The sequence below is a fragment of the Adelges cooleyi genome, unplaced genomic scaffold, assembly GCF_023614345.1.
Source record: "Adelges cooleyi isolate 19-005CV unplaced genomic scaffold, UGA_ACOO_1.1 ACOO_flye_CR_arks_rails_tigmint_CR_PRNA_8, whole genome shotgun sequence".
Classification (NCBI taxonomy): Eukaryota; Metazoa; Arthropoda; class Insecta; order Hemiptera; family Adelgidae; genus Adelges; species Adelges cooleyi.
The window spans coordinates 708,752-734,641 of record NW_026096513.1 but is presented as its reverse complement, the minus strand read 5'-3'; the positions used below and the strand labels follow the sequence as shown (position 1 = coordinate 734,641).

The 25,890-nt window shown below is 30.2% G+C and overlaps 1 protein-coding gene across 1 annotated transcript in view; it reads right to left on the bottom strand.

The window, feature by feature from the left end:
* LOC126845955 (glutamate receptor ionotropic, kainate 2-like) overlaps positions 1–25,890 on the bottom strand; it is a 94,643-nt gene that overhangs the window by 31,001 nt on the left and 37,752 nt on the right. Inside the window, exon 2 of the mRNA XM_050585032.1 lies at positions 8,722–8,883. Within this exon, the coding sequence (XP_050440989.1) occupies positions 8,722–8,883 (162 nt within the window). The remainder of the gene's footprint in view (positions 1–8,721; positions 8,884–25,890) is intronic.

Here is a 25,890-nt window from a genome sequence, read left to right as displayed (position 1 = left end):
GACACAATCGAAATACTATAATCGATTATTATTATACAGAGTGATTTATCATATTTAAAGGTGCCACGAAAAAAATCAATTTTCAACTTTAAATGATTTAATAGTGGAAACAAATTAATAGTTTAGATTTACCATGCGTGGATCGGACCTGTAATCGTGGCGAGTCTCATACAAAATTGTTTAGTTGTTGATTTTACTTTTATCATGACCTCTACATCGACTGCATCTTAGTGTAGTCGGTATAAAGTTTTTGATACGAAACGAACACGAGTTCTCGCGAAACCCACGTAAAAATCTAATTACAGTTCATTCGTTGACACGAGGGTTTTTTTCCCCAAGCAACCCGAAAATTGTTATTGCCTCCCCCCCACCCTTTGTACGATGATTGTGTGTCCTGGGAGATTTGGACTTTGGCGTCGTGTGTTTGAGTTCTACGTGCGCGGATATGACGATATCGGCTTAAAGTATGTTTTGCAGGAAAACACACAGACACACACTCTATTTCGGCGTGGTGGTAAAATCGAGAACCGTATAAATTAATTTTCGGCTAAAAGTTTTTGCACGGCGACGGAGATGAAGTCGGCATGAAGATGGTCTCGGCGAAGAAAGGAAAATGAAAAATGAAATGAAATGGCTATCTGGGAGCGGTTTTTATTACAGTCATTAAACCACGCACGGTTTTCGCATTCGTAAGGAGAATCAAAGTTTTACAAGGACAATATTGTACTAAGAAATAATAATAATAACAATAATGCGATTATATTTTATTGTACGTCATGACTAATTTAGCTTCGATTATTTTATTTTTTCGTCCGTGTCTGGACCCATGATATCTTTTGAACCAATTTATTTATGTACCGAGTCTATATATAGATTAGAAATCGTACCTGAAAGGCCACTGTATTAGGCCATAAATTTAAATAGTTCATCTCTTCCCAGTCAAAACTGAGAAAAACTATCAAAAAATCTACTTATTTTTCGACTCAAAATTATGGCTAGCTATAACTTATTTTTCAAAAATAGTCTAATTAGTTCCAAATTTGTATGGAATATTCTTTAATAATAACACTATCGATAAACTTTCGACTAACCAAATCAAATATCAAAAACCCTTCCCCAAGAAGGGTTGGAAACTTCTTCTTTACTACGCTTTTTCAGGCTTAAGATATAAAAATTAGTCTGAAGGTAGATCTCTTATATGGGGCTACAACATAGACGATATTCTCAAAAATCTGTAATCAAACTTTTTAGTTTATAAAGGAAACCCAGAAAAATTACACTTTGCCGTAGTAAATGTTTAAGTTGTTGCGTGTGAGTGAATATATTGTTAATTGCGTTATATTGGTAACAACGGCGACAAATAATTATAGACAGACGATCGACCTTAAGCGTAACTACTCTAGTACTGAAAATACGATTTTAAGCACATTATTGTCAATATTAGTATTTCTACCATCTACAGATTTTATTCGCCTTACATAATAGATTTTATATTGTATTATAAATATTTTTGTATAAGTTATAATCGTCTACGTGTTCATAACTGTATAATACCGTACATTGTGTTAAAAATATAAAAATATAATAATTTTCTCTATAAATTAACTGTTTATACATATTATTTAATATTTATTATCATATTACCAAGCACGAGTTCACATTTTATATAAAGTCTAAGATACAAAATGTATTATAATCATTGCGATTGCATGAACTCTCTTTTTATTATAAAAATAACTACATTGTTATTTTTCCTAAACGAAATATTTTAATAAAATAAAACTCAACGAGTATGACAAAGAAAACAACGTTTCATATTTTTACTATAACAGAATTTTTTTTCCGAATTTAATAAGTAAGACAATCGTAATAATAGAAACATGCAGTCGGTACATTGTACCATTCTACCTTTGGCCGAGAGTTAATAGTATTATTGATAGTATTATTAATTCGCAAATTTAAATTTAACGAGTTTTAAGAATCCTATTAAATTGAATTAGCATTGTTACTATGATACATTTCCGTCGTTACTTACCTATTTTTTTACACATAGAACTTCAGTTGATATGGTTACAAAACTGTTAGCTATACTACTGAAATTTTCTGATTAAGATTTGGATGTCCATACTCCATAAGTACAAAGCGGCTTTAGTGATTGGCAAACCAGTGAAATGACCACATCAAAGCTTGTTAACTTTTGAATCGCATTCGGTTGAACGCATTTAAAGATAGCACATACAAATACTAACATAGTCTGACTGGTTTCTTAGGTAGTCAGTATGTACATTACGATAGAAAAATGCTCAAACTGATGATAAAAATGTATTGCAGCTATTGTAAAATAATCAATAGTCATAAAAATGTGTGCTGGTCAATTATAATTATTTTAGATATGATTCTCTTTTTTTAAAATTCAAAATAAAAAGGAGGAAACTTGGAGAAAAGAATAAACAGTATTGGACAAATCGGTATTTCCATTTGTAGTAAGTTATTTGATAATTTTATCTTATGTTTGAATTTGGATTTTTGTTTCCTGTTTTAATACTTTATCCATATCGATTCTGTATGTTTTACCATCTATATCTGTTGTAACATGCGTAGACGGAGTAAATTATTTAAGCCTTAATACACGCTGGAAAATAATACACTCACATACTTGCGGCACAGCCCGATGAATATTTTTTTCTCGTTATCGCTATTGTAACAGTTGTATATTTTGTACGATTACTCATTCGAATTTGGATTTCAATTGAGATGATTGAGATTATAAAACCAGAGGGGGAAAACATTATGCGGCACACTCATGTTTATTAATGAGGGTGCTAGAGAAAAACCATTAAAAGTATAACGTAGGGCGGATGTGTGGGAAATGAAAACAATGAAGGATTTGTCATTATTAACAACGGCTAACACGAGGTCCAGTGTAGAAAACCGTAGACGCTAATTGAAGCCATTGTAGTCTTGAAGGGAGGAAACGCAATGACTTTTCGGAAGTCCGATGAAAAAAAAAACTAATTACAACGGTCGTCCGGCTTAAGTAGATCCCCCCCCCCTCGTTATTTAATGATTTTATCCTAATGCCTTGAATTCCCTACTTCTGCTACACGTCTTATACTATGTCTTTACACTATCTACTCTGATCTATTGGCTCTTGTAATATTGTACGTTTCAATAAATAGTTAAAAAATCAATTTATTTTTTATCACTTCAAAACAGAACTAAGCAAATTAATGGTTTTTGTAGCTTCTGTTTTGTTAAAACAAAAAATGATTTCTATCCAATCGACGGTCGCAGTTACCTGGTTAAGGAGCGTAGAAAAATTATTTAAATGTACTTGATTATAATATATTTTTTTAAAATACATATAGTCATAAAATTGTGTTTATTTAACATTGTTTGAATTTAAACAAGGTGCGACAAACTCAATTATCAGCCGGGTTCAGTGGTCAACTTTCCAACATAATTTTGACTGTAAAAATTAATTGGCTCGATTAAACTAAATATATTGTTACAACCGGAGAAAATGAATTCTATTAAAATTTCAACTCAAACGAAAACTCATCGCAGTATGGATGAAGTAATTCTCGACTGATGCCGGGAATCAAAAGTAAGTCGAAAAGTATACACGGTGTCGTCATTAATAAATTAACAAACAAGCGCTGCGCCACGTTCTCGTGTCTACTTCCCATTATAGTATAACAGTATTGGTAGGAAACTTCAGTAGTTCTCAAGTTTGGCAAATAATGCAAATACCGGAAATAGTTAAAAAAGAAATCCTGAACGGTTCAATTAAATTCGAAAAAAAAATATACGTTTGATCCTTAGCTAATCAAAATAAAAGCAAAAATATAAACAAGCATATTTTTTGAGTACATTTAAATACAAAAAAATATTGCCATAGTCCATTTAATATATTCTTTGAGGAAAAAAACTGCTATTAAATTGCATAGAGTTTTAATATTATGTAATCTAATGGAATATTAGAAGAAAATATAATCGCTTTTAAAAAAGGCAATGGATGAATTTGCATTTTTTTTTAATATCGGCTATTTTATCAATATGCCACGCCATTAAATAAACTTCAACATTATAATATTTTATTTTATTTATATATATATATATATATGTATGTATATGTGTGTGGGTGTGTGTGTGTATGTATATTATGCGATCAATGCGATGAAATCGGTATTAAATAAAAATGGGAAAAAATAGTTAAAATTTAGCTATACCTACATTTTCTTTTCTCACGAAATAAAGGCTAGCATGTTTACTTCCGGTCGGGTTATGGTTGAACATCATGTGATTTCCTCCAAAAAATAATAGTACAAATTATAACCTGTACATTCGGTCTGTATATAGTGTATACACTAAAATTTCATTGACGCATAGCAATTTAGAAACTTATTACGGTCAAAGTGTAATTTTTTTCTTTTCTTTTTGCTTTTTCTTAATAAAAAAAAAAAGACTTAAAAAAAGTTACAGCGCGTCGTAATTTTAAGATGAAAAATATGTAAATATGTTATTGTTTTTGAAGGGAAGGGGTGAACTTTTAAAATTTAAGGCCCAATAAAGTACTTTTCAGGTACGATTTATGATCTATGCTCAGCGGTTTAGGAGAAGTCGTGGGTCCAAACAAAAATAAAAACACATCATTGTAAAAATAATGTCTTCTTAGCTACCCATCGGAGCTAAAAAAAAAGAAATAATTTATATCAAAATAAAAATGATAAAACTCACACTCTAGGGTCTCGTCGTGTGGTGCTCCAAGTAATATTTTCATGTTAAAAACTTTTGAACTATTGACGCGAATGCTAAAGAATTGCCTATTCAATGCGCCGGATTACTAGTTTTGGACGGTTTTCGTATAAATACATGCGATCAAAGCACTTGGTAATGTTTAACTTTTGTCGACTTTTTATCGAATACATTCCAACTTCGTCTTTTATGTACAATAAAAAAGAAGAAAAAAAAGAACATTCGCATTTAAAATGTATTCTTTTCTACCGAACTCGTCTTCGGATTTTGAACTTTTTTAAATTAAAAATAACATAAACCGAAAAAATATTATTTTGTACAAAAAATATTACACGAGTCTTATTTTTTTAAATTTTTATAAATTTCTTTGTACCTAATCAATAAAATATGCCACGTTTTATGATGCCATTACAATACGGTCTAAATCGTATACTATATTAACACTTATTAAACAATACACTTATTTGTCACTATAGAATTTCGATAATACATTATTAACTGTTCAGCAATTTAAATTACTTACAATATTTTTCAAATATTGAAAATTAATTGTTTTAAATATATTTTAAGTAAAATAATTAATTATGCTGAGTGAATTTCTGTAATAATGTTCCATTAGTTTTTAATGTTTTTTTTGTGGCAAGTGTCTTCTCCTTAAAATAATCATATCGCTATAGACTTTTTAATTTTTATTAAAAAACTAGTCCATAGTTTGATTAATAAAAACAAAGTGTTTTTTCAAAACTATCGACTGGTCGACTACCAGTTTTGAATTATTATTTTGCAAGTTGATTAAGCGTTTTAAAGTAATTGCATGTGCAATGTGTGTGAAATAAAGTGCACCTAAATAGGTAAACCTATAATAATACATCTAGGTGTTTTTTCTATACTTGAGACATGAAAGAAAACAGCAGATGTTGATGAGTATTTTTTTTTAGAAAACTTGTGTTAATGAAATAATTAGGTTTTTATTAGAGAAGCAAAATTTTGACGGAGAATAGAATAATTTTGTATGCGACGTATTTGACAATTACTATGAACACTTATTGCCAGAAAGTCAACAACAAAAAAAATCTACTGGGTAGTAAATAGCCGACTGTAGACAATATTAAGATATTGTTTCGTTTTGATGATGTTTACTGACTGCTGTAAATAGTCTGTACAGCGTTGCAATGTTTATGCGAAACGATGATTACATTTTTCATCATAGTCAAAAAGCCAATGGTGTTATATTGTAACAATGTCATTGTAAAATAGACAACGATAATAATTTTCTCTTAGAGCGCCTTGCAATCTTAATCTGATGTAGTTAAACGTTAAACTTGCTAGTATGTTTATTTAGGTACAACCGAAGTATGATGCATATTATATTTTAAATGATGTAGCTCTGATAAACGAAAAAGGGTACAATAAACTTGTTATGTGAGATATTGTTTTTTAGACATAATAGATACTCGTGTAATTTAAGAAAAGTATTAAATGCTTTTTATGATTTGCGATTCGAAAACACAGCAAAGAATAGTCTGTTGGATGGTATTGTATGTTTTTTTGAATTGCTTATTCGATTGACTATAATTAATTTCCAAAACATCCTGGATGGGGTCTTCGACAAATGTCTTAGCAATTATTATTATTATTGTATAAATTATTAAAATTTACTTTAATATCTGATGGTATCTACTGTATGTATTTAAACTTGTTGTTGTTTACGGAATTCTAGTAAAAATATTTAATACACATTGTAAAATCTGACATTTTAAATATCATGTCCATAATTATAAGTGTATTATATGGACCTGAGTTATGAACATCTCATTATAATATACTTGACGTACCATTAAAGTATGCGAGTGATGGATGAGAATTTAAAATAAAGTGAACAAGTCCTTGTAGTGAAGTAGCGTGTTTTACTGTGATTACAGTTTGTATAGTTATTGTTTGTTTTCATTTTTTTGATGGGAAATTGACAGTGAAATGTTTATACCCGAACAAATGTTATTATGTATATTGTGTAATTATGTTATATTATATATGTTTATACTACAATTTTCTTCATATTTAAATGAGGTTAATTAAAAATAAGTACTCTACGTAAATACAAAAAAAAAAAATAAATAAATATAAAAAGCTTATAAGTAAGTACTTGCATATTTTTTTATTTATTCAAAATAATGAGAATTCGAAATAATGATTAAATTTAGGAGAAAAACTTGCTGGAAAGAGGAATGACCCACGTCGTTTGTTATTGTATTCGAACGAATTTACCATGTTAGAACTATAGTTTTATGGCAGTTTTCGAGATGACTAGCCGATCTACAGCAGGTGGGCTGACAAAAAAATTGTTTATCCGAAAATTCGAGCGATACAGCCGCCGCCGTGGTTGAGTACTTTATTGGTAAGTACACAACAGCAGCGGTGCTGTCAGCACTGAGTTATGCAGTAGCGTGTTATTGAATTTTGGCGCTAATCAAAGTTAATGTTAATCAAAACGTTAAGGGGTTCATTCGCCATGACAGTTTAGACGAAATACACGGCGGGTATACGCGAGGGGAGGACTCGTAAGGAGAGAGCGGTGGTCCAGATAACTTTCCGTTTAGATCATTTACTGTCGGCCGCAGAAATTTGACAATAAACAACGGTTTGCCGGACGGTGAAGTAAATCTCGTCGTCCGGAAACCGTGCCACGTCCGCAGGAAATCTTTTATGCAAGCCCGAAATACAATTCAAAATGTATACATACTTTTTATATACATAAAAAAAAAAGTACATAAATATATATATATATACACACATTAACCGTATAACAACGCGGGTCTTTCGCAAAATCGGAATGATTTATGTATCCTTCTCAACACACACACACACACACATATTATATCGTTTCACATTCATAAGGCTTTATATTTAGTGACCTGTTATTATTGTAGTCGGCTGTTATTTTGATTATGCACTTGCACATTTCTCACTCGGAGCTCAATGTCCGGGATCCACTCCTGTGGGCTAGAGACATTTTTTATATCTATTGCATGTATGTCGCCTGTTAACGTCCGATAAGAAACAATAATAAAGTATTTTTCTTTTCGTCGTGGACAAATCCCCTTGCACTGCGATAGAAATGTTACAGCCTCGGTTGTAGTTCAATTGTAAACGTGCTATAACCGCCGAGTGGATTTTCAACATGTAATATACGGATACAGATTCGCAATTTGAACAGTTATGATGCATTACCGTCGTGCAAACGGTATAAATAACGTTATAATATACACTCCTAAGTAAGAATTATGGTCGCACCTATATACATATAACAATAATAATACAATTATTACCTATACTAGAAATATACTACTTTTGAAAACACTTGTCAGCAGAAAATTCGAATGAATCTCCAAACTGAGTACATTGAAATATTATTACAAATATATATGGCAAACGCTTGAAACAATTGTAGAACGTTTTTTAAAAAAAAAAGTTACATATTTACTGTTTAATAATTTTTTCGTAAAATGTATTAAGAAAAAAATGTTTAAACGAGTTTTTGCAAAAAACGTTAAAAATACATTTTTGTACAAAAGTTCTGAAACGAAAGTTACGAGGCTTACAGACAACTTTTGTATGAAAACTTTTAAAAATTTACTCGGTTCATTTACATGAGAAGCACATGAATCTAGCACAAGTTATTTTAAATCCTTTCATTTAAAATTCGCCAAACCCTCTCCGCTCGTAAGAGCATAATTTATGGAGGGGCTTAAAAAATATAGAAACACTGTTTCACATGTTTCCGTTTTTATCGACCACCTGATACGAACAATATACGTATAATAATTTTTAAAAATTATCTTTTTGATTGTTTTTATTATGTTTAAGGAAATAACAATAACTTGTTTGAAAACAAACTTATATTTAAAAAACAGTGCGTTTTTCGGAAGCCCTTTATAACAGAAGTAATTAAAAAAAAAACCGTACCTTTTTTCGACGCTTTGAAGCTGTCCTGTGGCGAAACATATTCTATGTCGTACACCAACGTCGTATTTGGAAGCAAGATTTGGTCTTTGTTTATTCTGTACACTGCGTATTTGAATGCGACTTCTGTAGTGCTGTCCTTGTCCTCTTGAGTAAATATTGCTCCTAAGAAATACATTAAAATTCTTATGAGTTAAGTGAAAAACCCGATCAAACGCGTCCGATACTACATTATACAAGACCTTCTCAATTTTCTCAATCCCTTTTTTTTACATTTTAATTTTATCAGATATTTAATGGATTTAAATGATTAAAGAAATATTTTTGTTTTTTTAAAAAAATAATATAGAAAATTAGCCTCCAGGTCGTTGGCCGAAATTGGAGTGTTACAATTAAAACGTTGCATATAAAATTAACGGATAGCATATAAATTAAAATTGTTTTTTTTTGTCCTAAATAGTTTTATACAGGTTGATGGCTTTGCGATAACGTTTAATGTGTTGTAGATATTTAATGGTTCGTTGTTGAAACACGTTTGTGTTGCAATTTGGTTAATGCAGCTTAGCGGATTATTAATGATTGAGTAAAAACAACTTTACGCCATTATTTATTAAAAATATTAGCGAAAGCTTCGATAAATAACAACGTTTCATAGTAAACTACAAAACTAAATTTACAATAATACATTATAAAAAAATATCATGGGTTTTCAATTGTTTTTTATGTACTCTAAAACAATCTTTAATAATTTAATTTAATAAAGGTTTCAATTAAAATTTGATTAGCTAAACAAATTACTTCAAAAATATCTGTGAAGTAAAAACCTATTCACTCTGTGTATGTTAGGTTTTTTTTAAAACATAATTATTTTAATCGAATTCAATCAAATGTTTAAATTTCAAGAAAACAAAGATTTTAATTTTAACTTTTACAGGTTGTTTCTAAAAATAACTTTTATATTAATTATAAGTTTTATTTTAAAATAGTAGTTTAACACAGTAGTTCAACAATAGTTTCTGTAAAGTGGCTGTTTTTAAACATAAATTTGAATCCTATAATAAAAAAAATGTGAGCAATAATTGTGTATATAAATATATTTGTAAATTTACATAGCGCTATTTATCCGCATGGAAATGAATTACTAATATACATATGGGCTAGAAACAATTGTAATTTATATGAAAAATTGAAAGTAAATTATTTAACCGAGCTATTTGTACCGTATATTTATTTTACTCAAGAAAATTGGTCTGAGTATAGAATAAAAACTTTTGTCTATACAATTTCTCAAGTATAAGTAGCCTGTTAAACTTTAACTTTTATTTGAAAGCTAATGGACAATAACGTTTGATTTCCAAAACTTTCATACTAATTTGTTTTAATGACTTATTGTTAGAACTTTTGTACGTAAGTTATTAAACAAATACTGCTCCAAGTAATTTGTTTTTTAAATATTTGTTTGATAACTATATACAATATTTTAGAAATTTATATTTTTAACAAATTTCTTTCTGCGGTGAAAAGTTAGTACAACTATTGTGGTAACTCTAAAATTAAATAATTTTGATTTTGTGATGTTGATGATTTTTTTAAATCCAATTAGCACTTAAAACTAAAACGCCGAATTTTCGATTTGACATTTATTTGATTTGTGACCGCAGATTTTGATATTAATAGCGTCTTTTTTCCAGATACAAACAAGTCGACGTTTTATTTAAGCCGTATTCACAATTGCATCCAAATTAAGATACCAATAATCTTACTAGCATTACGGGTGAGATTCATTAAAAACCACTAAAACGTCTTAATTTAGTCGGTAGACTTGCAAAAAAGTACTCGACGGTCGTAAAATTACCATAATGTGTAGTTTTATGTGTTCGGCTTTGTGGGGTATAAAACGTTACAAGACATTTTATCCCATTTTATTAGCCGCTGAGATTATAATAAGTCTAAGATCTGAGAACAGTCAAAAGTCACTGCACACCACAGTGACCGATTTGGCTAGTTCGAATTTCAACGTGCAAGTTGGATTTTCAGAAACCATCGCCGGATTACAGAGGTCTATTTAACATCGCAATTATTATTTACATCATTTCATAAATCATGGCAGCCGCGCTCGCAATCAAAAGATCCTTTTAGATCCTTTTATTGCAACAGCTTAAAATCATTATTCGAAATTCGAAAAAAAGCTTTTTTGGCAAACACTTTGCGAAAACACAATATTTCGGTTGACAGGCAGACAGATGAATTGTTTTGCTGGGACGTCTAGTGTACATTTGTTCCAACAAAAACAAAGTGCAGTCAATTTAATTCCAGCAGAACTAACGTTCGGAGTAGCAGTTCACAACTATTATTATTTTTCACGACATGTATACGGCAAATTCAATACAGTGGAAGTTCATTCGAACGAAATACAAGTTTATTTTAAATTATTATTATTATTTTTTTTTTTCGTAACCAGAAATGAACTCTACATTGAATATATATTATTAAATAATACGTTATACACAATTGCGAGTCGTCGACAAAAGACATTTTTCTACTTGGCCGTTTTCGTTTTTCACTATTTCGAGTCAAGAGTCAGCACACAATGATGTATTCATCCACAGCCCGCACACGACCATTTTAGATAATACAATGATTTACTTTGTCTCGATCCCCGTAGAATAAAATAAATCAATTCTGTCCGTTCCGGAATTCACCGAGTTAACAATATTTATCGAAATTGTTTGTCGTGGCACCCGACTTGGTTATTTCACGTTTATTTTCGGCACGTGCTAAGTCGAGTGAATACCTCCTCAAACCTTTTTCTCTATTTACTATTTTATTACTACTATTAGGAACCACTTGAATGCGTAATAGTAGCGTTTTTTTTTTTTTTTGGAAAGGTAGGAGCTACAAAAATAATGTTAAATTTGTACTTGCAAAACATTACTTACCACATTTAAACTTGAATGACAATTTTTAAAAAAAAAGCACAAAGCCACTCTAGAAAGCATATTAAAGAATTATTTGTTTTTAATACTTATTTTCTTCGTGGTCTAATTTCTATATCTGTTACTTTCTATACCCAACTTTAGAAATCGTCCAACATTCCACCTCTCTAGGATATTAATATACAAAGATATTTATTCCCCTGCTATAAACAGTGTATTAGCTTCATGTAATAATATCAACAATAATGACCAGTCAAGCATTCTTCACGCTTCCAAGACACCTCCAAACAATAATATTGTTTGTCTTCAAACAATATTTTTTCACCTTTGACCCAATCTAATTCTAGAAAAATACGCTTTTATTTCTTCTTCCTTTCTCTCCAATACCCTATCTTGATTCATTTCCGATTTAAAAGTCATTATTAACTCTTTAATTAGTTTAATTAGATTAAGAATGGGGTTACTTCACTGCAAATAGAACCCCACACATGTTTGTGTATTATGTATGTGCAGTTCGTGTTTACATTATCTTTTTGACTAGGGTTTAAAAAGATAAATATTTCATTAGTATTAAAGTAAGAATTTGGCACGGTAATAGCTGATGTAACAATGTATGACTGATAAATGCAGCCATTGCGGATTTCCGTTTGTCGGGCTTCAAGTGTTTTATTTTGTTTTGCACTCAAGTTAAGAACCGTGTCTAATTGACAGAGATAAGTAAACGAACATGCCGTCCGTTGTCTCATTTATTGAATTCATAAATGAATACTTAAAGCGTTTTAATAATTAACACACGTTCACTCATAAACGTAACGCGTTTGTCTGAATCGTTTTGTGTCCGTGCTTCTCCCGTGGAACCGGACTTGCCTGTTTGAACTTTACATAGTTAACTGGAATAAATAAATAATTTCGTTTTGCAGTAAAGTTAGTTATAGTTTTCTAAAATTGTATTTTGCAGACGTAACGTTCAATTAACTCGACGATTTAATCTTGTATTCGCTCGGCGAGACGATATTTTCTAATAACGTTATGAATATTTTATTATTATACTACAGAGGCTGATTACTAAAACATGATTGAAGACTATGCCCTAACGGTCCACTGAAATACAATTCTAAAAACAACAAACGAGTCTATCAAATATAAGCTAATCTGAGCTGAATAATTATTTATTTTTTAAACAACACACAACGTGTTTTGGATGGAAACGCGTGGATTTATTTATTTATATTTAGTTGTACGCACTCTGATCGATTGGGATTACTGACAACGGGCATAAGAGGTAAAAAAATTGTTCGCCTTCGAAAATAAAATAAAATGTTTCTAAATTTATGTTGCCAATTTTTCCTGGGGCTGTTAAAGGTATTACACGATACGATCAAAACGTAGTCGTGCTGTAATACCAACGACTTGTTTTCTCGCGCATGGAAAATTGATTAAAATCGATAAAAAATATTTACTATTTTAGAAGCTTGAATAAATTCATTTTAAACGAACGATATAAATATAGATGTTATTTTGACATGTTTACTATATGAAAAAACACAAATACTTAATGTGCACGGTAAACATATTAATTTAGACTTTTTTTTTTTAATAATATTATAATATCGAGTAAAGATTCATTCCTATTAACAAATTGTTACAGGCATGCCTAATACAGTATTTATTACAGTATTATATAGTAAATATAATCCTATTAAATTGTAGTAAAATGTAATTATTGTATTTTTAATGCGAACTTGATGATATATTGTTGTACACTAAAGGACTCTTATTTGCATATTGTTTTCCTTTCATTTTCCAAAATATAATTTGTGTAAACACAAATACAAAAAGCCACAAACAAATAGATCAATAAGTAATAACGTCGAGGAAACGGTTTTTTTTCCTATTGTGATATTCATTTGTGAAAATATCGTATTTCCAAATAGTTGTACGGTAATCATATTATCTCGTCGAAGCCACACAAAATCCTACAGAAAATACAAAAGGGTTTCGAAATACAGTTATTCCAAGTTGTCTTTGTCCCAGTTTTCGTATACGAATAGAATAGCATCCAACTGAATATATTTGTATTAAACAGCCAGTACTTGCACATCGTATAATTATAATATAGTATGCATATAGAAATCTATAAAGCCATTTTATCTTTCTTATCAAAAAAAAAAAAGGATATGTATCTAAATACTACTGTTAAAAATTAAGCGAGAAAAGTAAGATTTTCCAAAGGCTAAGTTTGAGGTTTTACACTTGAAAGTTAAAGGCCAAATTTCACTATATATACATACATGTATAACATTTCTATAATATATAGTGCAAAATTCTCATAAGTCAACATGCCCTTATTATATTATTGACATTTTTCACCAAGATCCTTGAAAGTATTAGAAAAAAGTTTGACTACAGATTATTGAGAAAATCGCATATGTTATACCTCCACCCACATCTACTTACGGTAAGAAGGCAAAGTGTCCCTTCTTGGGAAAAGAGTTTATGATATGTTTTTGATTTGTCTACGTTTATCGGTACTTCTTTATCATTAAGAATATTCCATACAAATTTGACTATTTTTTTAAAAGTTATAGAGCGCCGTTTGGAAGATATCGTGGGTTCAGACACAGAAATGAAGAAATACAAATACATCATTGTACCTACATTATCAGTAACGCATCGAAGCTAAAATAAAAAAAAAAATATATTTTTTTGGATAAATGTTTTAAAATTATTTTTTGGGTGGTTTTAGATTTAATGATCTAAAACGACATAGGCTATTTTTTTAGTTCTGTGATTGTTACTAATATAAACAGCATAGATTGGCTTTAATTCAACGGTGAAGTGTTACATTGTATATATATAAAAAAGGATTAATGGTTAATTTAAGTTTTATGTATGGCATAATAGTAGCTGTTATTACTCCTGTTGATGTTTACACAATATTACGCTGAGCTGCAAATTAGAGAACGTGCCGTATTATAATGAATACGAATATATTTATTGTGATTATATAATATACTCGACTATGTGATAGTCTTAAAATATATTTTGGAATTAATTTTAAATTATGTTCGGTGACAGTATTAATATAACATAATGTCGAACACGACACACGTGTTTTAGTAATTAAATACAAATAAAAACGCTTGAAATAATTTAAAGCGCTTAATTGCATTTTCATGGTAATCATACTGTTAATTGCTAATTTATTTATAATGCCTAGTAATTTTACCATAATTAATACAAGTTATAGCCGTACCATATGTACATCTCACACAGTAAAAATATATATTTTATAATGATTGCATATCATTATAAATATAGTTTTTAACATTATAAAGCAATTTAAATGTTTAATGATATTTATTGAAACGGTTTTCTACCTTCCTTACAGATTTCCGGATAAAATATGTTTATAATAATATTATAAATTATTTGTTTGCTGTATTAGGTTTAAAAAATTGAGGATTGTCCTCTGTTAGATCCAGTTATATGTGAAAGTTTAATTTATTTAATAGTAATACACAATATTTTTTATAATTTGTTTGGACAAACTTTATAAATTTAATATATTTTTGAGTATAGATAAAATTTTTTCTAGTATAAATTTGAATGAGTCGAGTGAAATCATTTTTTAAATTTAGGGATTATTGCTAAATAAAAAGCAAACATTTTTTTCTAAATGACTGAGAATTGTTTTAAAATCAAAGATTTAATTATTTCAAGATTTAATTTAAAATTAAAGGTTTATAATATTAAGTAATTTCAAAATTATAATAGTATAGATAATAATAGTATAATATTTAAGATTCTAAAGATTTATAATATAAAGTTATTTAAAAATGTAAATAGAAAAAAAAGTTGAAACGAGGATTAAGAATACTGTTTTCATTTTTTTTTGGTAGCTATGCCATTATGTTTTTTAACTAGAGTTTGTTTGCTAAAATGGGGACGATCGATGACTTCTGACAGTGAAATCGATAGGACAGGCAAGGGATATTATATCTTTGTCATTTATATAAAGATATATATTATATTTTATAAAATATGTGCTTATATACTTTTATATGATACTATAATATGTCTTTAATACTTATTTTGGCATTATACGAACTGATTTTAATGTAAACATTTAGCCTTTATATAAATAATATAATATAGTATGTAATATGTCAGCTATTTAATGGACAATGTGTAATACTCATAACTTCCATTGTCTGTCGATTTGATCAATATAAATTTGTTATTTTAAAATTACCAATTATTGTTATGACAATATCACAATTCGTGGTCGAAATTTAAAAACTCTGTAATAGTTTAGTTTTTGTTTTCATAACATCGAGAGTTGATTGAAAAAAGCTTATAATATTACCTAATATGGCTCTTCGCAATTATCATAGTCGGATGTAAGAGAAGAACAGTGAAAGTAATTATTAAATGTGTGTCGAAAAACTATTGTAAGTAATATTTTATCTGTGGTTATAGTATTGTATACAAATATATACATTTTATATACAATATATTAACAGATTCGACTGATATATAAATAAATCGATTGCCTCTGACGCGTCATCTATACAATCTTAACCGTATATAAGGCTTATGTAATTGTGTGTTCATCGCATACTAACTTAAAAGTTTGTTGTATTTTCTTTTAGCCTTGACACGATGAGTATTATATAAGACTCGAGAATTAACCAAGTTTTTAATGGCGTTCTAGCGAGTGACATGAAAAATATATAACTTAGTCTCGTATATAAAGTTTAATCTTCCTCTTTTCAATTGTTCTGAAAGCGAACGAGTTGATTTCCGAGGGAAAATTTTAACATTTCGGTTAACAATTGCACTGCAATCCATTTGCGATGGCCAACTTGAGTGAATGCATTATTTACACGGTTTTTGCCGCGCCGTGGGCGTTCCATTTTAGCATAATATTATATTATTATATCTAAAATCTTCTGTTAAACAATCTCCGTTAACATAATACTATTGTTGTCGCAAGTGGCCCGAAATAAAGACAAATTTTGAGTAGTTCTCAGGCGTTATGGCACTGTTACGACGTTACGGTTGATGTAAACGTTATGAGATATTACTTGAATAGAACTTTGCTACTGCAATTAAATGGCGTTACCGGGCGTTTAGAAAAGCTCGCAAAAATTAAAGTAGACGCTTAGTCTTGATTCAGACCTTGATTTTTGAGCTATAACCAATTTGAGTTTACTTTAACTTCATAACTAATGCACTAGCATAACAATACTATAAAAACTAATTTTTGAGTGTTTTCCAAAGATATAAAAAAACATTATCTACACAACAATACTTGCATACAAAGTCGAGGAAACTTCAACTTTAACAATGAATAAAACAAATCGAATAATTTTCAAATGACTTTATCGGATAATAAGTTATTAATTGACAAAATACAAAACGAATGTACTTATTTGAATAAAAATGTTTTTCCAAGTTAATTAATTATTCGAATAATTAAGTATTTTTTTTTTTAATTAATCCAAATTTTACACAATTTTTAATTAAAAAAATAAATTATTTGAGAACTTTGCTGTCATATTACTTAAGACGTTGTAAAAGATGTTTTTTTAGGATTTATGTACCTCATTTCATCAGCTTTCAGTGAATGTAAATCAGCTTTTTATAGTACTAATGATAATTTTTTAAGCAAATTACCATGTGCGTTTTTATCTGTGACATAGTTTACCCCATATCTTTAGGTTTCTTAATTATTTATTGTTAATTAGAAATCTGTAGTACACTATCACTATACAGTAAGCAAATAAAAATGTTGTCAACAAACATATTGTTTTTTAAAGGGCAAAAACTATTACTGAAATGTTAATAAAACAATTTGACATTCAAATTTTTTTTCTGTTTTTGGTTACTATTGACTATTATATATAAATATTATATTTTACTACTTAAACCTATTTTTATAGGAGCGTATAAAGCAATATATATAAGTTATTTAGATCACGAGATCACAGTTTTTCATGTTTCATATCAAATTATTTTAGCTCAACGACCCGTGCAGAGAACCCGGCAATAATTTGTCTCTGTCTTTTTATTATGATACATGTATTATTATTCGTATAAAACTATTTATGGCCTCAGTCGTATAGTATATTAAATATATTCAATCGTCGTTCGTCAAACCGAGATACGAGGCTATATTGCAAAACAGTTATACTACACGAGTTAACCGCGCTTCTTGGCAATTGGGTTACACGTGGGGAAAACAAATTTCCCCAGCATTTCACCTTTACTATAATTTATATAAATTGGGTTAGAGTGCTGCTGTTTAGCGAACCGTATCTATAGACAGAGTTTGTATCTTGGGCTATAATTTGTATTGTTTTCAGAAAATAAATACATTTTTGTCTAAAAGTACTAAAATCGCTTTTGAGAAACGCCTTCTATTCGCAAACGACGCGACGCACGATAAAAATAAAAAAGGTTAAAATTCACAGATAAAATTGACATTATTACAGTGCTTTAAATTCAAATACTTGTAATACCTTCTAGTGAATGATACATTATTTTTTTTATGACGATTTTGCATATTACATCTCATATGCGGTGGCTCGACTATGGAGAAAGCAAGAGAGTGTGCAGGCTATTTTTGTTGATGGTTTATTATTTGAACAGTTAATGTTATAATATATAATAGCTAGCTATAATCGGTCGATTTTTCATAAACCAAGATAGTAGTGTATACATTATACACCTATGTATTATTTATGTTATTTCTGATTTGCTCGCTCGTGATATAAGCGATGCTGCGCTCGTTTCCTTTGGGGACACTTTCGTGGACAATATCACATAATATATGTGTAAAAAAACAACATTTTCGTCTTGATGGCAACGGATACACCGAACCACTGGTATAAGACGCACACAGCCGTCGTACATTCGTTTGGCCGTCGCACAGTCGGGTACAGTACAATAATAGGACTGTGTAAAATACTGTTATAGGTGTGCGCCCGCGGGACTCGTTTTTCTCCAATCGCACCGACACAACAACCGCGTTGCTGCACTCACGGTTGTCGGGATCGTGTCTCCTTAATGATATTAAAATATATCACCCGCTGCAACGTGCCGTACGAATGGCGATAACGTCTCTAGTCCGGGCACACAACGGTGTAATAATACCAATATTGTTATGGTATCGTGTACGGCGCACCGGGTAGGCAACAACTATGCACGCTTCGTCCCCCGCTACATTGAAGAGACGCTATGTGTGTGTGTGTGTGTTGTGTATGCCTTCACAAGAGTTTATTATTATTATTATTATTATAATTCAGACGTCTAAATTATGGTAAATCGTCGGGACTCGCACCACACGAGGCGTCGTTGATGATATTTCATAATAATAACATACCGCGTCCCTATAATATCGTACACTGTACAGAGCGAACCGTCTGACGTAAGACCCTAGTTTTCCCGGGAACGGCCGAACGGATATTGGACGTGAAATGATTGTTCCCGATTCCTACCATCGAAATGAACGTTTATTTAGGTAAGCCACGAAGACACCATTTACACCTCTACCGTCAATTATTATCGTCATGTGGTTACTGTTATTACCGTTTAAGTACCTATTTATTCGTACGCGCTCTAAGTGAGTCACAATTTTTAAAAATTTGGTTATTTCTGTGTTCTTCTGCCATTTTCAAAGTAACCGAGGGGGTGCCCTTAACTTCGGTTCCCGGTAAGGAATTCGGTGTGCTTCTCCCAGGCGATTAATGAATCCCATTTGCCGAAAAAGTTTCGAAAATAATAAACGACGTCGATCGCACGACCGCGTTGGACCGTCAAATTAAACCGGATCGTGTGTGCTTGTAATTATCAAAATACACGAGGAGTCATAGCCGAGAATAATACTATAACCGGGTACAGTGTAACCGTGTAGTTACAGAGTGATCTATCTGATGTAAGACACTCAATTAGAGGGTTTAGAATTTAAGTTTATACGTAAAAGAAGCATGTACTTACATTACGAACATTTGTTAATATGTATGTATGTATGTCTACTTGAATTCAATAAATATGTAGACAAATTTTTTTAAAAAAAGTATCAGCGTTAATCTTGAATAAATTAATAAACAATTGTTTAAACGAAAATGAACGTTTTCGTTGTAAGTACATTTCATTTGAAATGCTGTCAGGAAAAACACATTTTCCGAAGAATTTGAATGTATTTTGTGTGTTATGTAAAATGTGGTTTATTTTATGTTAGACACTTTCTAAGAAATTCGGTACGGTCCACAAAATATAAAATTACATATTATTACGGCGGTAAACTTTTTTTTAAATTTTATCGCTCATTAGACGATATACAAATGCAATTCAGGCGAAGTACATCCAAAATACAATTAACGCTGATAAATGTATGTGTCAAACGAGTAAACTTCAAGGAATTCAATTGCGGGCTTACATTTTTACAAAGCCTGAATGTTGTCATCGAAAAACTTCTTGACGCGGGGTTGTATATAATTACTTGAATGTATAGGCTCCTGATTCCGAATGCGAGAATTTGATAATTAATTACTTTCTAACATTATATATTTGCCAGATTCGTATAAAAGTCAAAGCTGGTTTTTGTATAAATTAAGTAAGTAATATTTAATTATAAGCAAACCACTAATTCGAACGCCTTGGCCGCCGACTTCTGTACGTATGTTTACAGCTGTAGTTGTACATTTACCATTAAACAAATTTGTAAGGCTCTCTTTATTTCTCGTTAGATTTTCTACACCTATCAAAACCCGAACAACGGCATATACAAGAAATGCTTTTATTCCCGTGGGTATAATCGTGCGAGCACAGTAGGTATAATACTGTGCAATACTGTGTGGCGAACACAAAGAACTCGTTAGTTTTAATTTTAATCATTTTCTTCTTGGAACAGTTAACAGTTTGACGAGACACGAATTTTATAAAGTGGTTTAAAAACAACTTGAAAGCTCGAAAATTCATTTCCTGCCTTTTAGTATAAAGTGTATGTATAAACTAAAAATACTCGAGTTTTATTTAGAACAAAGACTGGAAACTTTGTACGGCCGCCAGTAATAATAACGGTACCGAGCATTATCACACAACGCAAAATATAATTATTGTGATAATTATATATATATATATATATATATATTTATTTATTACATTTTACAGGTTAAGCCAGCAATGAGGATTTAAATACGAAACGCAGTTGACATTTGAATGAGAACAATTTATTTTATTGTTATTTAAAGTCAAGCGAAAACTTTGAAAAATATATTCACTACATTTATTAGCTTTTCTGGAAAAAAACGTTTTTTTGAACACAAAATTACACCCTTGCTAATGGTTAACTTAAGTATATTAAGTAACACTTAATATTATGTGTTTGCTGTTTGTAAAAATTTGTATTTATTTATTTATATTTAATAGACTGCCCTACACTCAGTAACATTGAACCATTTATATTAAGGATTAAGAGGACAAAATACTTTGACTTAATGACAAAAAACTGTATCAGCAACATTGAATAATATACTTATTCATGTACAGAAGAGTAAAAGCGCAATGATGTTTTTAATGTGATATGTCTTCAGTCGGACGTATACACTAAGAAATAGTGTAAGTTTAAATAAGTAAAAAAAAAAAAAAAAGGTTTACAGAACCTAAAAAAAAGATAGCTATTATCAAAGTAAATAAAGATTAATATAATATCAATTTTTATTAATCTTTATTTACAATTTTTCATAGTAATTTAATAAATGACCAACTAATATAATTTTTAATAGAAAAATTATATTAGAACTTAAACGATTTTCTTTATTGTATATTCTGATTTTGTAATAAAAACTAGAAGAGCACTAGAATACTGTAAATTTGTTTTTATTTATACATTTTCTCCTAGACTAGAGTTAAGAGAGTAAAAAATGTCAATTTGTAAAATCTTATAATTTTTTATTAAAAATGTCGTTTATATTTTTTTTTATAAAATTTCATTATTAATAAAAGCTTTGACTACCGAGTGCTAGGGGCTTGCTATGTTAATATTATTATCGTCAGCTTGCAGTAAGATTTTTTTTATAACTGAGCGTGAAATGCTATAAGAATTTAATTTTCAAGGGATTGGATTTACAACGGTGCCTTTTTTTTTATCTAAAATTAGTACAATATCTAAAAATACACTTTCATTTTGTTGCAACTTGATGTATGTCATAAAACATACTTGTATCAATTGTCGCTTGATGGTTTTTTCTCACTGAATAAAAATAAAAAATAATTTTTAATATTTCAGTAATTTATATCAAATTTATTGATTTATTAACTGCTTTAATAATTATTTCCAATTTATTACCCACGTGTACGCACAAAAACAGCTGATAGGGTTTACTAGGGACGATGGTACTGGCGAAATCGTATGTTAATTGTAACTCTCAAACGCCAACCAAAATAATTCCGGTTGATTTAGAATAGGTTAGGGGCGACCTGCCCGTATTCGCGCACGTATGAGGGCCAATAATAATAATTCAAGTAGGCGGCTATAATAGCTAAGCCAGTGTAGAAACAACGGCCGGGTAGACGGTATATATATATATATATATATATATGTATATAAGGCAATATAAAAGTCATTGGGAGACCTCATCTCGGTTTCCCGGCGGCTTGTTGCCCGACACGGTGGTTGATTTACCCGCGTACGATATTTGCATAACAATCGCACAATGGTCGCCGCCCAAACCGAACACCCTTTGCTCTCAATTGTTCTAAGGCCCACTGGCTCTGGTGTGTTTTATATCGTTATGACATTTAAAACCATATTATACTTTCCATCTCATCTACGCTATCCCGTACGTTATGCCACTATACGGAGTAATTCAAATGTCGTCATTATAATAATAATAAACTACATAATACCTTATGGAAAACCACCCTTCCTCTCGTCCCGTTGCATTAAAGCTCGATAGAACATTAAGGTATAACAATAAGCTATCGTATTATGCAATCTAGAAACAAACGATATCTACTAAAATCGTTCCAGTCATTATCTTATGGAAAATATCATCACAGATTAGGTATATGAAAACAGATAGCTTGCTAGGCGCATGTAAATAAAAACTATGACGTCACATGGTTGTAAATGAAATCAGTGTGACCACAGATTCAAGCATAAAATGTCATAATAACATCACAGTTTAGACAAAAAGAATTTACCTAATCTGTGGTAATACGAGTAAGTATAGTCAGTTAACGAAGATGAAATTTAATTTTCATTTATCTTTTGACTGATAATGAGTTTGTACAATAATATTGTAAAATATCTGCACAATAACCTATAATAATTCATGTTGTTACACTGATCTCTTCGCGACTGATTAGGGAGTCTTTTTAAACATTTCTATTGTTTTCGGCCAAGTGAGATTCGCATTCAAGATTTTTTTTTGACAGGGTTTCATTATTATTAAATCAAAGTCAACTGCGATGGAGTCGAGGTGGCCATCGAACCGATGTAGACATTATATGTAAATAAGTCGATTTGTAATTTGTGAAAACTGTGTTAGCTGTTAAAATTGAAATCAGATTCTCATGTGTATTTTATTTTGAGTTTCAGATAGAAATTAATATTGATTTATTAAATCGAAGCCGGGTTTTGGATTCTGCAAAAGTCTTTAAAAATCTATATTCTATACAAATCACATAAATGTTTCGAACAAAATTGTTGATGTTATATAAAAAATTTGAAAATTAGATGAGCAATCCAACGCATAAAAATAGCAACTAAGATTCTACATAAACTCTAAAGCCGTTTTTGGATTTACTAAGCATAAAGTCCTATATAGTGTCAATGTACAGTATAAAAAAAGTGTTAAGATTTCATATCCGTCGAATTGTCGTTAAACATTTTATTTATCTTCACAATTTTTCTCAGTTATGTTTAAACAAATTAACAACAATTTAGTTTGACTAATATCATTTCATATTATTATTTTTGACATTTCACACTATTATATTATTTCGGGTTTCATATGTCCCTTACATTTATAACACTTATTTAAAATGTTCACATGTGATGATATTATAAAACAGTAAAAGTTATTTATATTGTTTTAAGGGTAAATTATGATCGATGGGTGTTTATACTATATCAAAACTTGTTCTCCATCATTAGAACATAATCCTTTCCACATATCTCAATATAACTCCACAACATGTCCATTTTCTCATCAAAACCCACTAAACTAATTATGGTCAAATTAACCCCTTAGAGAGAATCGTGAAGTTGGGAAATGAATCCGGTTTGGACTTTTTCCATTACTAATCAAACATTTATAATGTTAATATTATTTATTGTTATTAATTTTAAGTTTAATTTAAGTTTTAGTGCTAATTATTTAGCATTCTTATTTAAGTATGGTTTAAAAATATTACTTCTAATTTCACCTATATCTATAGTAGTTCTACTACACAGCGTCGAGTCGTTATATAACTAACATTTCTGTTAAACTATTATGTAGTTTAGGTACTACAAAGACCGAAGAGGCGTTATAATTATTAATTAAACATGTCTTTGACCTTTTTTTACCATACCTGCACGTATGTAAAGATAAAGTTCGTATAAGACAGCTAATGGTGTGGAAGTTGAAACACATTACATTAATGAACTATGCGAGCACATTAAACTATGTCTGACAGTGACATGATTTCTTCTTAAAAGTCTGTTGAACGACATTTTTGGATTTTTCGAACAAACTTTTCATCTATTAAATATAGTTAATAATAGATAAATCAAACACGTTTTAACTAAAAATCATATATTACTCTGTAAATAGTATACATCGAACTAGAGTTTAATTCAATACTATATTGCTGTTTAATTTCATTATCCATCGAAAGCCAAGGCTCTGATGTGCAACTATAGAAAAATACAAACGAAACAACTCTAAATAATTTATAATTATTAGTAGGCTAATTTATAAGTATTAGTATATCATTTAGTTATCGTTCAATATGTATTGTTAAGGCAATCGATTTGGTGATTTTTTTTTATTATCGTTGTATAGATATCATACGACCATACGTAGCATTTTGGTTTATTATACTATATTTATTATTACTATATGCGTATAAAGCTGACAAACAACTTAAAGTATTCGAGTAAAAAAAAAAAAAAAGATTAAAGAACGTTGGCCCTAGTTACCGTAGGCTGGCTATACATATAATTATATATTATTCAAAGAATTTTGATAACGCAGTGAACAAAGTGCATAACATAATTTGAACGCGTATTGCGAAAGTAAAGTTGTTTCGCTGCTACTGTTTCCTCCTTTTATACTGGAGAAAATTAATAACAAGGAAATACTTTAGGCTGTGCTTAGACACGCGAAAATTAAAAAAATATATCCTTTTTCCCTTCTCGTAAGAACGTTTTAAATATATAAAATTATTTTCGCTTTTGTTGATTATAACCTGAAACTCGCCAATTAGACAAAATTCGAAATTAATTTGCAGACAAAAGAAAAAACACACGATTTGCATTTACAATAACTGTTAAAACATAAATGTTGGAAAACCCGAGAAGACTAGATGTTACAAAGGGAGTTTGAAGACAAAAAGTTGCAAGGGAAACAAACGAGCAAATCTCATCTCGGTAATATTAAACCACCGATGCATATAAAGTATTAACGGGGCCACGACGACGGTTAAGAAGACTGCTATAGTTTCCGGAGTGAAGGTAAAATGTAGGGCCGATGTACAGCTATTTACGCTTTACATGCATTATACACTATAGGATTTCGGTAACAATATTATTTATCCTAACACGAAGATGCTTTTAAAAAAGTTCTGTCGGAATTAGTATCACTGGAAGTATGTGTACCTTGAAACCCAAGAACTGCGTTTCGAGTAAGGAAAATATTAAAAATGTTTCACCCTTTCTGGGTTAGTGATATATGTATAATATATTTGTTTGGCTATATTACAGTAAATGTTGTCAATTTTCATGAGAAAGTGGTTTTCTTGATTTCGACAGTGAAATGGCGATATTTTGTCTCTATAAAGTATTTTAGCTTCTCGGTAGAAGTCGGTGGGTTGGTTTGTGAAAAGTTTTCGATAATTAGATAGGTCTTCAGTTCGGTCGTACCTCAGCGAAAATGTTTTAATAAATGGAAAACCACGATTAAACAAATAATAAAAACGCCAGTACAGTGGTATCGTGGCATAGTGGGGAGGGGGAGGC